The sequence below is a fragment of the Acanthaster planci genome, linkage group LG04, assembly GCF_054643075.1.
Source record: "Acanthaster planci isolate LZ-2023a linkage group LG04, COTS_SCS, whole genome shotgun sequence".
Lineage (NCBI taxonomy): Eukaryota > Metazoa > Echinodermata > Asteroidea > Valvatida > Acanthasteridae > Acanthaster > Acanthaster planci.
Window position 1 is genome coordinate 9900586 of NC_141780.1, and position 16993 is coordinate 9917578.

Below are 16993 nucleotides of genomic sequence, written 5' to 3' on the forward strand. Positions count from 1 at the left end.
CTTGATGATCTTCAAGTAGCCCTTCATATTTGCTTGCTCATCAGCCTTGATGTCTTTGCGTTGCCCTGATGCCATGTCTTCAAGGAGACTCACAACAACCGTGTACTTGTGGTCAAGAGCATAGCATGTACTGCATTCTTCGTGTGTTCAACCCACTATGTTCCATGACCTCTCGCAAACTTGATAACCTGCACTCCAAGTGTTGTTCCAAGTCGTTTCAGTTCTCTTCATTTCTAGGGAGATCTCTTAAACGTGTAGTAGAGATCAACTAATACTTTATCAATTTGGTTGAAATATGACTTGTCGAATGCATCTTTGATCCCCAACTCCATACGATGTGGAGCACAGTGAATTTTGAGCAACCATGGACATCCGTCTTCTGAACCAGTCTTTGTGAGCTTTGTAAATATGCCATTATACTGGCTTGTGTTGATAGATGCTCCACTAGCGGCTGCTTCAACTAACGAATCTTCAGGTTTCAATCCATGTTCCGGGCACTTCTTGATGATGGATTGGTAAACAGCTTCAGCATGACTGTTGTCAGGTTCTGCAATTCCTAGTAATCTCATCTCGGGTAAGCCATCATTGATAACTTTAACAGTCACAATTTCTTTCTCTGAAAATGCTTTATAGGCGCTCCCGTCAAAGAGTAGTGAAAAGGAGAGCGGTCCCTTGTGTCTGCAAAGGATGTCTGTGTCCAGGTTGTCAACCATGGTCTCACCAATTGTGTCAATGAAGCCTCTGCAAGCTTTGTCATTGATGTATGTCTCCCAAAGAAGCACTCTACGTTTCTTCTCCATGTTGACCAATGTTGGATGAATTGTGAAGGGGAGTTCCCGTTTTGCCACTGTATATGCGATGTCAAACAGTTTGCACATCTTTGTTGACACATCTATGGTTGTGAGGCATTCCTTGACTGATACTTTGTTGTGTTTGGAGGCTTCATACTCAAGGTCTTCACAACTGAAGTGGAATTTTGACCGTTGGTGCCCCATTGCCGTATCTTTCTTCACATATGTAGTACCAGCTACAAAGGCCTCGACCTCACACAGCTGTTTCTGGCCTGGATTTATGTGCAACTCCTCTGAATACTTTCTGCATACAGTGCACCAAACCTTGTTGACAAAGCCAATCTCCTCTTCAAATGCGAGCCACTTAAAGTTCCAGCCCCTCACTGTATCACATCTACTTCTCCTACCCTTGGCCTGGTTCGTTGCTGGCATTGGAGTGTTACTGCTGCAGGTAGGCTTTTCACTGACAACTGACAGTGGCACTGGCAGGTCTTCAACATTTGGCAATTCCCTTTGCAAAAGAGAGAAGAAACATGATCAACGCCTTTTGTAAGGATCTGAAAAAGACAACTTTGCAAGGATTTTCTTGTATATGTCCAATGAAGAATAATTGATACCATGTGGGACTAGAAAATATTTGATTTCTATCTAAAACTTTGAATCCAATAATAACTTGTATATTTTTCAAGAAACCTGCAATATGTGCACCCTCTGATTTAAATACAACAGAGTCCCTTTACTATGTTAACTGACTTCAAATCTACCTTAAAATGTTGATTGAAACAATATTGTTTGTGTACGCCTTTAAAATATTGTTATTCAATGTTGAGTCCCTTTAATATTATTAGCCTGTTATCCCTTTAAAAGGGATGGTCCCCTAAAATGCTATTATCCAATGTAGAATCCCTTTAAAATATTATAATCCAATGTAGAGCCCGCCATTGTCCAGTTTAGACCCCTTTAAAATATGAAATGACTCACCATGTACAGATCTGTTAATCCTCCCTTTAATGCTTCTTAGATTTTGTATCCCTTTCCCATTAGAATTCCCATTGATAATTTTTAGTGGGCCTTTATAAGCAGTTGTTTTGTTCAAGTCGGCATGTTTTCTCGGTTCCTTTTCCACAAAACCACTAAAAAACACCTTGGTATAAAGTGGGCTGTAAACAAACAATCGCATTCCGGAGCTTCATTGTCGATACGTAGAGTATATAAGTACATGTATTGCGTGTGACACATGGAGTAGGCCTACATACATGTACATTGTGTGTGCGCGAGTGCGACCACAAAGGGGTTTCCCCATGATTCGCATCAATACCAGTACCCCCTCGAGTGCATGCGCTCTGTCACTTTTGGGGGGTCGCCCTATTGAACGAAGTTTTACTTGCCGTTGGCCGCGGCCCTAGATCCCACATGCACATGCCGGTGCATGACATGTGCTGTGCATGCTAGCATTATGTCAGTACAAATGGCATGTATGGGCCGTCCTCAATACGGAGCGATGATCAAAATCGAGGACAAACTTACCTGAATCGACAACGGAGATAGAAATAAACCAGGGCAGATCAAAGCAATTAAACTGGTGCAGTGAATCATATGGATGGTATTAAGGCAGCACGCCACGTAAGTCAACAAACAGCACATGTCGGCAATTTTGAAGTCCTTTTTTTTTTTCAAGTCAAGACTGAGTGCCGACTTTGCCGGAGTTTACGAGTTTATAAATACTTGATCCCTACCTTTTCCTGGAAAACAGGGTTTCCAGCTTCTGGCATCCTTTTTGCATTTCTTTATACATTTCTTTATAGGCTTAGATGGGCATCTGCAAATGGTCAAAACTTTATCTTAACACAATACAATGCTCGCCTGGTTTCCGACTTAGTTGTGCAAATTTGCATTCAAAGTATGCTGCTCACCGGTGCAGCCCTGATGATATCCAAAGCTGCGTTTGTGCGGTTACTCTCGATAACCCGATGGGGAGTATACTTTCGCTGACCCGAGGACGGTACTTGGGGTAGCACTAGGGTTAGCACGAGTAGCTCGCTCGAACGCAGCCCAAAAGGTTGAACTCGCCCCAATTCAGAATCACACTGCATGCATTGGCTTACACGTGGTACACTCTCATTACACATACAGCCGGCTGCAAACGGGAAGGGCATGCTGGCCAAGGTAGCCGCGACATGTAAGTTTTTTGGAAGGGCATGCAGCCATTGGCCAGGGTTGCCATGGTAAAGATCGAGGTCTGCATTTTCTGAACTATGTTCAGATGCCAACATGAAATCTGAACCATTAGTCGCGATCAAAGTTTCCTAGTCGCTGGAAGACATAATGCAACTGAAGGGCGGGGAAGCGGCCAAGCAAATATATACCCAGCACTACAGAAAAAGCTGCTTTTCGACAAAACAAATAACTAATTACACTGAACAGTGGCCCATCTATACCCCGAGTACGTGGTGTTGGTGTGCTGCCCACGTGTTCCCAACCCAGCAGGGCCATAAACAACGGCATGCACACCATGTCAATGGCCTGTATTCGTCTTACTCTGGGCCCACACAAAACGTGTTGCAATCACGTTAATTTTACAGCCGTTAAATGCACAAGCGCCCTGCATAATTACATGCGTGTCGTATTTCTCCAAGTTGTGTAAACTTACGGGAATGGGCATTTTATTGGGTACAATTCTTAACTTTAAATTACAGTTGGCGTGCGCTAGATCTCTATATTTACCCGTAATGTGGCAATGATCCCGGACTTTTCGAAAATTGTTAATGGGCTTTCCGCATCTCATACAAACGTATTCTATAAAACCACATTCATTTATGACTCTACAAGTGTTCTTTTGATTTTTTGTTTTCGGTTTGACCGGGATTTCGCATTTACATTGGGACTCCTTTGTTTTATAATTGCCCCTTCACAGATCCAGCACGTGTTGCATTGCTTATACATTTTCCGCAACTCGTGCGACCAGGCTAGGGGCTCTGGGTTTTTTATTATTTCGTTAATTGTTTGGGCTTCTATGGAAAGCGATTCCACAAAATGAATTGCTGCGTCTTGGCCCCTATAGGTTTCGCAACTCGTATACTTCTCGTCACATCTAACGACTGCATATGAATAGCCACAGAGCTTGCGAATTTGTGGTTTAGTTGTGTTTAACGATTTTAGTGGAAGACGCTCCAAAACAGATTCAAAATCCACGTAAATTACAAAGGCGCGTCTTGTTTAGTTTTGAAATTTTCAAATATGAAAATATGCTTGCCCTTTTCGGGGAGTACTTTCTTGCACGCTGCTGTGTCCATTCCTTGACAATCTTCTTGGTGTTTAATTGATTTTTATTCCAATTGAAAATTGGATAGGCATTTGAAACACCAGTGTAATTTGTCGTTGTGTTTAGTAGCATCGCACATTAACCGACTCGTTTCACCTTTAGTAAAAGAAAATAAATTAATGGGTCCTTCTGCGCGTTTAGTTTTATAAAGTATGTAAATGCCTTCTTTCCCAGCATAACCAACTACGTTAATTGCCAAGTTATTTTGCAATATGAATCGTGGAATCTGCGAAATGGGTGTGGGAAAGTCTACTTTTGTGAAATTTAAACCATCGTTTGCTGAATATGTCGAAGTTCTATCATTGTGTATCTTATAATTTAGATTAGTTTCCAGCTGGTGGTTTACGTGGTCTGAATATAATTTTAAAGCCGCTCTCAACGACCAGCGAATGCACTGTTGATCTTTGTTTTGAACGTTAATTATTGCTTTCTTGTCTGCCAAATATTTTGGAAGTGGAATGTAAGTCGCTCCTACTGGGTTATACTTTACCACTTTGATATAAAACGCGACAAGTTGGAAAACGACCCAACCAGATCCCTTGAGCTCACGAGCTTCAACGTCCTCTTTGTGCTTGGAAATTGGTTGGTTTAACGCATTTTTGACTTGTTCTGAAAAAAGCGTGTTATTTTCGCTCGGAAATGGGAATATACCAAATTGTGTTTCGGCGCCTGGCTTTTCAAGTTCGAATTCAACCTTAATGACTGTTTGCAACTTGTAAGAACCAATTTCTTTAAACTCAGCTAATGCTTTGTCTTGAATATGTTTTTTCTAAAATTCGAAAATTGAATTAAATTATCTGCAAAGAAATTAGGAATTAGTTCCCAATTTTTAAAATTGCCTTGAAAGCGTCTAATTTTTCGAATGTCAACCTCTTCAAGCGCTCTCAGATTGATATATGATTTAATCGCAGTAATTAGATCTTTACGTTCTGCCATTTGTCGCTGTTAGTGTAAATGATAAATCGTGGTCTCGAGCTATTTTTCAGAGTTTGTAATACGATTGGCGCGTGAGATTTTTAAATTGCTGCTGGCTCTCTTGAATCGCTTGTACGAGCTCAGGCTTCTTGTGTCGCTTGCATTTGGGTGGTGGTAATAAAATGTTACATTGTTTGACAAAGTTATCTAAAAATGATTTTTTAAATCATCTAAAGTTTGATAAGAAAAGATGACTGTGCGGTTTAGTTTCTCTATTCATGTCTCTATTTATTATAAGGAATTATAATCGTTTTTCCTTTTTTTTACTTTTTTATATATAGTCAATTTGTTTAAGACAATTTCAGTTTAAATCTTGGGTTTTGCCAGGTTATGATTTTTAATACTTTTATCCAGCGGTATATGATTTTAGCTTGAGGTTTATGATTTTATGTGTAAACGTTTGGGTGGAGAGCCGTGGGAAGTCGAGGGGAAGCCCCCGTGTGAGTTATGGGCCAAGTGGTGGTGGGGGAATTCCCTTTTTGGCTTTAGAGGTCAAAGGTCACGTGGTGGTTTGGGAATTCCCCTCTGGTCTGGGAAGTGGGAAAAGGGGGCCTGGTCTTGAACACACCGTTTTCTAACTACTCTCGTGAAAAGCTGGCCAAGTGTTGGTTAATTGCATCAGCAACAGCACCATGGTCATTTGGTTCAATTCCTGATATGTGGATGGTACAATGTAGTATCAATCTTATTAATGTTGGTAAGTGATCTGATTTCTATGCCATTTCCCCGGTGCTACCTTGTGTAATCGTCTTACTCTGTTGACACTGTAAGATGATTTGGCTTTCTTTATCTCATTTTGACCTGGTTTTTCAATTTCCACCTTAGCTGTAAATCACCAGCAGCAAACATCTTTTTGTACATCTGAATGAGACCCTTGACTTTATCTATCATCCAGGGTTTGTCCCTTGGATGCAGTCGCACCGTTTTGCAATGGAAAGCCAGATCAATGCCATTATTAAGGATTTTATAAATGCATCAACCTTGGACTGTATTACATCTGCTCCGTGAACCTCATCCCATGTCTGGTCTTGGACCCATCAACCAAACTGGTTAATTTTTGAATGAGTCAAAGGTTGTACTGTGAGAGTTCGGACAACATTAGGCAGCTTGGTTTGCCTGGGCACTATGCTGATGCAGTTATGATCACTATAGCCAACAGGGGCCTTAACTTCAGGAGCGAAGTAAAGTTCATGGATATTGGTGACAATATAATCCAAAACTACATTGCCCCTTGTTTGCTTTGTGACAATCTGCCTCAGTGCATTGCCCAGGCATAGAGCTTTGATATCAGTCTGGTTAAATCCACTAAAATCATAAAACCAGCTTGGGATTTGTGTGACTGCACATAATCTACAGTTTCCACAAGATGGTTTAACAGTTTTTAATTCTTAGTATAATGACTCCGGTGGGATGTATTGCACTTCCTTTTTTAGATACCTGCAAGGTTTCAACCACGTCGGACATGTCCTTCAGGAGATATAAGGCTTTGAAGTTTGCTCCTTTATAGTTATGTAAGCTGACACCGTATGACGTCATTATGCCGATGTTGTTCTTGGACCGTCTCTAGCTGGGGGACTTAAAGAGTACACATTTAATACACAGTCAATCAGATCGAGAAAATTGTTGAAGACTGGCTGTGGAACAAAAACATGTTTAAAACCAATTGGGAATATAAAATATTCAAAAATCAATTTTAGAAAATCAGAATGTGACGTCATCGTGGCGTCATAAAATTGGTGTTTTAGATCAGAGTTTTTTGTTGGCTGTAACTGTGATGACAATTGAAGATCGCTAAATTACCAAAATGATGCTCTGAAAACATGTACAAATTCAATGGGCTAAAACACATACAGAAAAACTGCTCCTTTAAACCTATGTCTCGTGATTTGTGTTTAAACTGAAAACATTTTCTAACATATTACTTGATACTTTTACTCTAGGCTATATTTGTTATCAAAAGAAAGGGAAAATTTAGTTTGATTTCTCTTTCGTTCTGGTAGTAATTCTCGGTTGAAGTTGAGGACTACTCACTCATTAAGCTCCATAATACTGTGTCGTAGAAAACGTGTACAAAACCTATGAGGAAAATTAAACATTTAAAAATCAATAACAAATAGATGATGACATCATGACAACTTCATAATTTTGGCATCATTATTGCATAACTGTCTTTGCTGTAATTTTGATGGCTATTGAAGATCGCTAAGTTATGAAAACGGTGGCTTGAACGTGTGTACAAAGTCAAGGAGCTCAAAAACCCAGTGCAGAAAAGCTGCACCTTTAAATTCAAGTCTTGTGATTTGCGCTTAAACTGAAACATTTTTATGAAGTATTACTTGATATTCTGACTTCCAGGTATATTTCAAACCAAATAACAGAGCGTAAAGCACACAATTTCTCTTTCATTCTCATAGTTATCTTGAGCTGAAGTTAAGGACCACTTATTCACTGGTGTTAAGTAGAAAAATGTGTACAAAACATACGGGGAAAATTAAACATTAAAAAAACAAAGAAATAGGTGATGACATCATCACGACTTCATAATGTTGATATCATTATTGTATAACAGTTTTGTTTGCTGTAATTTTGATGACTATTGAAAATCGCTAAGTTACTAAAATGGTGGCTTGAAAAGGCATATAGAGTCAAAGGGCTGTAAACACGTGTGCAGAAAAACTGCTCTTTTAAGTTCGTGTTGTGATTTGCGTCTAAACTGCAGAAAAATTATGAAATATTATTTGATATTCTGACTCTTGGGTATATTAGGAATCGAACGGAAGGGAAAATTTAGTCAGATTTCCTTTTCGTTCTGGTAGTAATTCTCAGTCGAAGTTGAGGACTACTCACTCATTATGCTAAAAAATAGTGTATTGTAAAAACATGTACAATCCCTATGGGGAAAACTGCACTTTTAATCTCATCTCACATGACCACTGATGATGTCATGGCGACGCACGTGTTCTGGGACCCTTTTTACGTGGTGGAGTAGGAATGTGCACAAACATGAAATCAGTTAGATTGACCAGCGTCCCGAAGTGTGCCTGTTGAAAAATGTGTTCAAAACCTATGGGGAAAAATAAAGTATTCAAAAATCAATACAAAATAAGGTGATGACGTCATTCATTTTATATTAAATATTTTATAACTTGCATCAAGGTCTTTGCTAGCTGTAACTATGATGACAGTTGAATATCGCCAAGTACCCAAATTGTGCCTCGAAAAACATGTACAAAGTCAATGGGGCTGAAATAAATATTGAAAAATAAAAAAAAAATCAGTTGATGAGGTCATCATGACATCATACATTTGGATGTGTTTTTTGTATCAGGGTATTTGTTGGTTGTAACTTTGGTCACAATTGAAGATGGCCAAATCACCAAAATGGTGTCATGAAAATGTGTACAAAGTCAATGGGCTGCAATAAATAATAAAAAATCAATAATAAATCACTTGATGACGTCATCATGACGTCATTGTTCTATGCACATCTTTAGACAAGGGTCCTTCGTTGATGTAAGTTTGATGAATATCCAAAGTTGCTAAGAGACTAAATAAAGTCAGTGGTGGAAGAAACATGTACAAAACAAAGGGGATTTGGGTCATCAGAAGACAAAGAAGAAACTAGAGGTCATCTGTCTGTTTGCCAACAGAACAGAGGGCTTTTTCACATTCCTTTGTTAATTTGAACTACGAACCTACTGCACAAACCTGAGCGTGTAATTATTTCACGTCATGACCATTCGGGTCCAAGGTTTCAACCCAATCAGGCAAATGACTTCAGGAAATTGCATGCTTTAAAAAAAGCATGTACATGTACTATGTAATTTAACTCCTTGTCTGATGACGTCATCATCACGTGAGGTAAATCTTGGGCTAAAACACTTCCTTTTCTTGTTATCTGCAAAGTTTCAACTCGATGAGATTTTTATTTAAGGAGATAGAGGGCCTTAAACAGTGAATTTTAAGGTCATAGGACTCAAATGAGATCATTAATCATCTAAATTTTTTCTTTTCCAAGATATCAGGGAGGTTTGAACCCAATTGGACATGTATTTCACAAGATGTGGTATTTTAAATAGTGCACCTTTAATGTCACATGACTTGTCACAATGAAGCCATCTTAACATCAAGTCAATTTTTGTCTAAAGTACTCGCCTTCTAAGATATCTGGAAGGTTTGGACTGAATCGGATAAGTTCTTCAGGAGATAGCGTGTGTTGAGGAGAGCACCTTTAATATCACGTGACTTATCACAAGATGACGTCATCATCACATCAGGTCAATTTTTTCCTAAAGCACTTCCTTTCAAAGATATCAACAAGGTTTTAACCCAATCCGACATGTACTTCAAGATATAATGCTTAGAAGAGTGCACCTTCACGTGACTTGTCACCTGATGATGTCATCATCACATAAGGTCAATAATCATCTAAATCACTTCCCTTTAAAGATATATGCAAGGTTTGAACCCAATTGGACATGTACTTCAGAAAATATAGTACTTGAAAGGATCAAACTTAAATGTCACGTGACTCGTTTGCTGACGATATTGTCATCAACTGAGGTCAATCTCCATTTAAAAACCTTCCCTTTCTAACTATCTGCCAGGTTTCAAACCAATCAAACATGTACAATTCACAACATTATTGTTATCGGGGAAAGTGCACAGGTTAGAGATTTTAAACATTTGTCCCTTTTGGCGTTCCATACAATGGGATTTGCTCTCGGCACTACGCGCTTGGCAATTTGCCAGGTCCTGAGTATATGCCCTACTTACTGTGCGCTGCTGCAGCAACATGTTACAGGCAGATATTGACCGCCCGCGCAAACAGCAGCTTATCCACAGTACGTGAAAGGGATTTTCGAGTTTGCAAATATTTTAAGGGGGTTTTCGTCGTCAGCGCTTCATCTGTATGAAGAAGTACACTACTTTATGCACTACATGCAGTTGACTTGAATGTTTAAGCTATCATTTAATGAACAGTTCATGCTTAAATCTGTTACGGTTGATTTTAAATCGAAATTTGAAGAATAAAAGAACTTTTTATCATAACTTCCAATCTGATGACGTCATCAGCCCCAACTGTCACACATGTGTTACCTCGGTTAAGATCATCGTCTACATCAATTTTCAGGCGATTTGGACAAACTTTGCCACAGCATCCATTCAAAATTCATTTTTTAGAATTTTTAACCTGTCACTAGAGGGCGCTCGGCAACTACGTGATTTCATCAGTAGATGATTTGAAGAATGCTATACCCCAACAGAGTAATGCCGTTGAAAATAACTTGACACCTATTACCAATTTTTTATTAATTGAACAACAAGTCCACTTCCAGTTTCAACGGGAAATAAGGGTCACGTGATTTGACCCACACGAGATGAATTGAACACCCAATTTTACTTTGGCACTTGCCGCAAACAGAATGCTGCGGGAGGCCACAGTCAATTTTATATGGAGTTTTACAACATTAACATGATATTTAAATATTCATAATTTAATAATAAATCACTTGGTGACGTCACCAAAGCTGCTCCTTTATGATGTCATGTGATTTGCGTTTAAACTGAAAGAAAATTCTGAAATATTTGATATTCAGACTCTTGGGTAGACATTTAATCAAATGAAGACAAAAAAATACTATTTTTTTTTTTCATTCTCAGAACAATTCTCAGCCGAAGTTCAGCACTACTCTCATTAAGATAGATAATATTGCGTAGTAGAAAAACGTGTACAAAACCTATGGGGTAAACTCCGGCTTTAATCTCATATCACGTGACCCCTGATGATGTTTTTTCACAATTTTTTCTTTGGAAGCCTCTCTTCATTAGGGACTTCAAGTGTACATTGAAGGAAATAATTCAGATTGACCAAAGTGCCGAGGACAGACTGATGAAAAACGTGTACAAAACCTAAGGGAAGACTAAATATCCAAAAAATCAATTTAAAAATAGGTGATGACATCATCATAACGTCTTAAATTTAGCAAAATTCTTTCATCAGGGTCTTTGTTGCCTGTAACTTTGAAGTTGATCAACCTCTCAAACTAACCTAAATGCTGACTCGAAAACATGTACAAAGTCAATGGGCTGAAATAAATATTGAAACATCAATACTAAATCACATGATGACGTCATCATGACGTCATCATGACGTCATTTACTTACAATAACTCTTGCATCAGGGTCTTTGTTGGCTGTAACTTTGATAACGATCAAACATCGCAAAGGTTTTAAAATTATGCCTTGAAAACGTGTAGAAAGTCAATGGGAAAAATTAAATATTCAAAATTCAAAAAGAAATCACGCGATGACGTCATCATCACAAATTTCTTTGAAGACCATCCTTGGATGATTGTCCAAAGGTCTTGCCGAAACAGCTAAAAAGAAAAAAAAAAAAAAAGAAACACAGGCTGTTTCAGATTTGGCTGTTTTAGTGAAATCGTATTATAAAAGAAGAATGTTTGTAAAAAATAGCTCTGATATGATAATATTACAGTTTCATGGAATACAGCTGAGTTGCCAAAATATATTGGCTATATATCTGTGTTGAAAGTCAATTTGAAACAAAACCCAAAAATCATTAATAAATTCATTATTGTCATAATGACATCATTTTAACTGTATCATATCACCATTTGAGTCCATCCTTGATGCAACTATAATTTAAAAAGAACAATGTCTTTTAAAGGTTGAACATTCCATTCTGATCAGACATGCATGCAATGGATAACTTTTAATTGTACGTGACCTGTCACATGATGTCATCATCACGTGAGATCAATATTGCTGTAAAATACTTCGTTTTCCAGTTACATGCAAAGATACAACACGATTGGATGTGTACTTCAGGAGATAAAGAAGTTTAAAGATGGTACCTATAGTGTCATGTGACATGTCACGTGATATCATCATCATCACATCGGGTCAACAGTCCTCTGAAACACTTTGTCCTGAAGTAATATGCAAGGTTTCAACCCTATTAAATTGCAGTTCAAGAGATACGGGTCATTAAAGAGTGCATCTTTAAAGTCCCATGACTTGTCGCATGATATTATCATCATAACATGAGGTCACTTTTCCTCTATAAGACACTTGTGCGCGCCATCTATGTTGCAGGCAGATATTGGGCATCCACACATGCATAGTAACATATATGGACAGCATGCTAATGGGATTTTCGAGTTGGCAATTTATATTTTAGGGGTTTTTTGTCAACGGCGCTTCACGTGTGTGAAAAAGTACACCAGTTATGCACTTCATGCAGCTGACTTCAATGTTTTAGCTGTCATCTCATGCACAGTTCACGCTTATATCTCTTACGGTTGATTTTTTACCGAATTTTGAAGAATAAAAAAAGTTTTTATTGTAACTTTGTTTTCCTGATGACGTTATCAGCCCCAAACTTCACACACATATTGATTGGGTCAAGATGGTCATCTACATCGATTTTCAGGTGATTCAGACAAACTTCACCACAGACATCCATTCAAAATTCATTTTTCAGAATTTTCAACCTGTCGCTAGAGGGCACTCGACAACTAGGTGACATCATCAGTGGATGATTTGAAGAATACTTTGACCCAACAGACAAGCACTGTTGAAAACAACTTGATACCTATTACCACTTTTAAACAATAAGGCCACTTCCGGTTTCGACCGGAAGGAAGGGTCACGTGATTTGACCCACACAAGATGAATTGAAGACCACATTTTATCCTGGCACTTGCCGTAAACAGGATATTGCGGGAGGCCACAGTTTATTTTATATGGATTTTTATACATTTAACAGAATATTTAAATATTCAGAATTTAATAATAAATCACTTAATGATGTCATCATGACGTAAATATTTCAGAATTATATTCGCTTTATAGTTAGTGCTTGCTGTAAGTTTGATGACGATAAACAATTACTTAGGTACGGAAATGGTGCCTCGAAAACATGAACAAAGTCAGTGGGCTAAAATAAATATTGAAAAATCGATAATAAGTCGCTTGATGACATCATCATGACGTTTAAGGGTTTTTCCTTGGTATAAGTTTGATGAAGATCGAAAGTTGCAAAAGCACTAAAGTGGCGGTGACAAAAAACATGTACAAAACAAATGGGCTTTTGAGCAGAAGAAGAAGCAAAAAAAAGAACAAAAAGAATGCCTTTTTCACAAAATTGCGAAAAAGTAAAAAAAAACTTTAACGAAAACAAAAGCTTTGCCGGCTCTTGCGGAAACAGCTAAAAAAAACCTTGACAAAAAGAATGCCTTTTTTGCAAAATTCCGAAAAAGCCAAGAAGAAGAAGGTCTTCAAAAAAAACTTCTACAAAAGCAATAGCTGCTTCGGCTGTATACCGAAGCAGCTAATAATGAAAACAATAACTTTTCTGGCTGTGAACCAAAACAGCTAATAAGAATGTTCCCTGGGGATAAAAAACTATTTAGCTGCACACGTCATCAGGGAGTCTAGGTTTCATAGCATGTGTGTGTACATGCATGTTGCAGTTTACTTTGTTATGAGAAAATTTAGGGGAAAGTAAAAGCTCAGATAACTGACTCAAAACAGGTGGCCTCAAACCAGCCTCGACTTCTTCTTTGAGTCCAGAGGGTACCAAGGCCAAGGCTTTGGAACTGGCTTCGAGGCCGGTCCTAAGACTGGAAATTACCTAGAATTGTTTTGGAGACATTTGATATGGGATGTTAATACTTGTTGACACACATCATTTGTAACAGATATGACACAACACCCTAATTTTCTCAATACCCCTAAAAACTTTCTAGACCACAAATTAGAAAATGATTCTCGTAATTTTTTCTGTGGTTCTTTTGTTACAGAGGACGGGACTTCATATGGAATCACCTTCATATGGAGGATGTAACATGTTACTGGAAAAAGCTACTGAAGGAATATTCTAAACTCATAAAGTATAAAGTGGTACGAAACCAGGAATTGCAGCAGATACTGCCAAAGGAAAAATAAAACATAAACCATACAGTGTATGGTAAATCTGATGTCAATCTGTTCTATTTTCATACAAATATATGCTGTCATATTTTTTTTACATTTCTTGAAATAAATGCCACATTATTTGAATTTGTGCCCCACACAGCATGAAACTCGATACCAAATATTGATTTCGAGAAACATCAATGAATTTCATTTATTAGCATTGATTTGAAAAGATATTTCAATTGCTTGTGATTTAGATGTTAAAATAACTGGGGGAACTTTTTAAAAAACGGTAAGTAGGTTAAATAACAGATAATTAGGGGCTGCACAAAAAACTGCTTATAGAAATATTTCCAAAAAGTGAAACAATTTTTCAATTATTTCCAAGGACAGTAATATGATGATGAAATTACATGAATGTCTGCATTTTGGAAGTAAAAGGCATTGGAGTTAGAACCAGATTCTTGTCGAGAACGAGCTTGATTTCAGTAATGCAGGTTCTTTTTGGGTGGACTGAAAAGAGTAAACATGTATTTCACCGGAAAAATGAAGAGCATGGGGAACTGGCTTTTTGTTAAGTTCATTCGAGATTTAGGTACAGTAAGTGGATGAAATCTGGCAATCAATTCACTCAGCCTAGAATATTTCCATCATCTATGTCAGTTCTTGTTCATGAGCAAAGATGTCCACTCAGATAAAAAATGGCAAACTAATGTATTGTATTTTCGGTTTCAAAAAGTAAACTTTCAGAGAACTGTTGACAACAGGATCTTTTACAAAATGAAGCAGGGGCAAGAAAATATTCTTTGTTTGCAGCAGTCATCATAAAAAAGAAGTTGGGAGCCTATATTTGTGTCTATGTTTTGTCTAAAAACTTCAAGATATTTTTTCCCAACACTGAATTTGCCTCCTCCAAAATCAACTGGGGGGCACCACAAAAGGACCCTGTTGGGTATCCATGTTTACTGTTTGTATTCAGTCATTGTCTTTTTGCTACTTTTCAAAACCTTTCCTTTGTGGAACAGTTGGATGTTATCAATTATGTTAAATTGAAATGATTTTTATGCCTTACCAGTGAACTTTATAAAGGGGCATATTATTTCTGCCTTGTCCATCCATGGGTGTGTGTCCACAATATTCTTGTCAGTGTAAATTGAGAATATCTTTCCGTAAGAACTCCAAGTTTGGTTTATGGATTACTCTTGGTGATCCAAGAAAACTGATCACATTTTAGGCCCAAAGGTCAAGGTCAAATAGAAAGGTTGTCAGTGTGATGACTTGAGAAATACTTAGCATTTGAATTTCTCTTCTATTATATGGCTTGCTCTTGATGATACTAGGAGGCCTGTTGCATTTGGATCTGAACGTCGATGGTCAAAGTCACTTTACCTGAAGGACCCTGGAAATGAATTTTTATTAGAATCACCTTTTGTGTATCTCTGTACTCTTCTTCAATGTATGAAGAATGACATCTTTTTTTAATTACGTGAATTGAACGGTGCACTTTTTTAAACATGACCAAGCATTTCTGGCAAGTGAGGGTGCTTTTGCTTTGATGTGAATCCGGGAAGACATGGTTCAGGTTGCATGTTTTCAGGTTCAAATTGTGAACCAAAAATTTGCTATCTGGGAACATTTCTGTAAAAAAGGCTTTTGCTGGATTATTGCCATATACTTAGCAATAAATTGCCAAAGAAAATGAAATCTGCCATAGCAGTGGTAAAAAAAATCTAGAGATTTTCTGTGTACAAATCAGTGCACCAATAAGATTCAGTGCCCCTGATTACATCACAGTTTTGTTCGTGAATCTGCAAATAGCATTAGCAGAAAAACCAAAAAGGCATCAAAACAAGGGGTAAAATTGCAAAACAAAATTTTAAAATGAGGTTAATTGAAACCCAAATGTGCAATTTCAAGGGTTTTCAATAAAATTCATGAAAATATTTCTATTGCCTGGTTCCTTTAAACTATAGTAATCTTGTCAGTGCAGTAACTTGAGAAAAATTTTGTGCAGAACCTGTTTCCTTCATCCAACAAGCCTATTGCATTTAAGCCTGGAAGGTCGGTAGTAAAGGTCACCATGGCTGAAAGGACAACTCTTGTGCTTTTAATATGCAAAATTAAACTTGTGGGCTTAGACGTGGGTTTCGCTGAGTATTTGTGCTATTTTGGACTTCATTCTTGTTTCATGAATAATTTAGCAAATGATTTTGTTCTTTCTTTATTTACAGAAGTAAATAGTGGAAAAGAAATGCTTTGTAATTCATTTTTCACAACGAAAATGTGCTTTATGCTTTGTGCCACTATAACCAGCATTTCTGCCTTAATTCCCATATACTGCAATCTTAAACTGTCCCTGTCGAAGTCATTTTATTTATCATTTAGTATATAACATGATAGCCCAAATGTAAGTAGGTCAATTTTAAGGCCACTCAGTTATGTTACAAGTAAAAATGGATACACTTTAAATTAAAGGGATTGTTTACTAAACTATGAGGCCACGTAGGTCTTTTTACTAAGTTTATGATTTGTGGTTACTCCCTGAAGAAAAATAGCAATACATATATTTTTCTTATTTTGGGGTTAAATATTTAGCATGTAGTTATAGATTGTTCATTATGGTAAGTGGGATTAAAAAACTCTGGATTTAAGTTTACTTGGTTCTGAAATGTGTGATTTTGTTTTTGCTACAACTTAAAAGTACTCAGTATTCATTGTTCTCAATTGGCATGCATTACAGGGAGTTCTGTAATAACACTTTTCTATCGAAAATCCAAAATGCACTCCCTATACTGCATGTGTTATGGAACGTAAAGAACTTATCACAAGGCATAAAAACAGTTCTCAAATCTTGTCCTCTATGTCCCACTTTGGACCCTTTATTCATGGGGTGATCTATGAACAAGAGTCCTGGGATAGCTTAAAATGTAATGATTAAATCCACACAATCTTTGTCACAATC

General features: G+C 37.5%; 1 protein-coding gene across 6 annotated transcripts in view; it reads left to right on the forward strand.

Moving 5' to 3' along the window:
- The window catches only part of poglut1 (protein O-glucosyltransferase 1), a 166363-nt gene extending 149676 nt beyond the window's left edge, over window positions 1–16687 (forward strand). For all 6 annotated transcript variants that reach the window (XM_087136051.1, XM_087136052.1, XM_022252495.2 and 3 more), the window contains one exon: window positions 13917–16687. In XM_087136051.1, the coding sequence (XP_086992177.1) occupies window positions 13917–14061 (145 nt within the window). In that variant the 3' untranslated portion in view covers window positions 14062–16687. The remainder of the gene's footprint in view (window positions 1–13916) is intronic.
- Window positions 16688–16993: the final 306 nt, after the last annotated feature.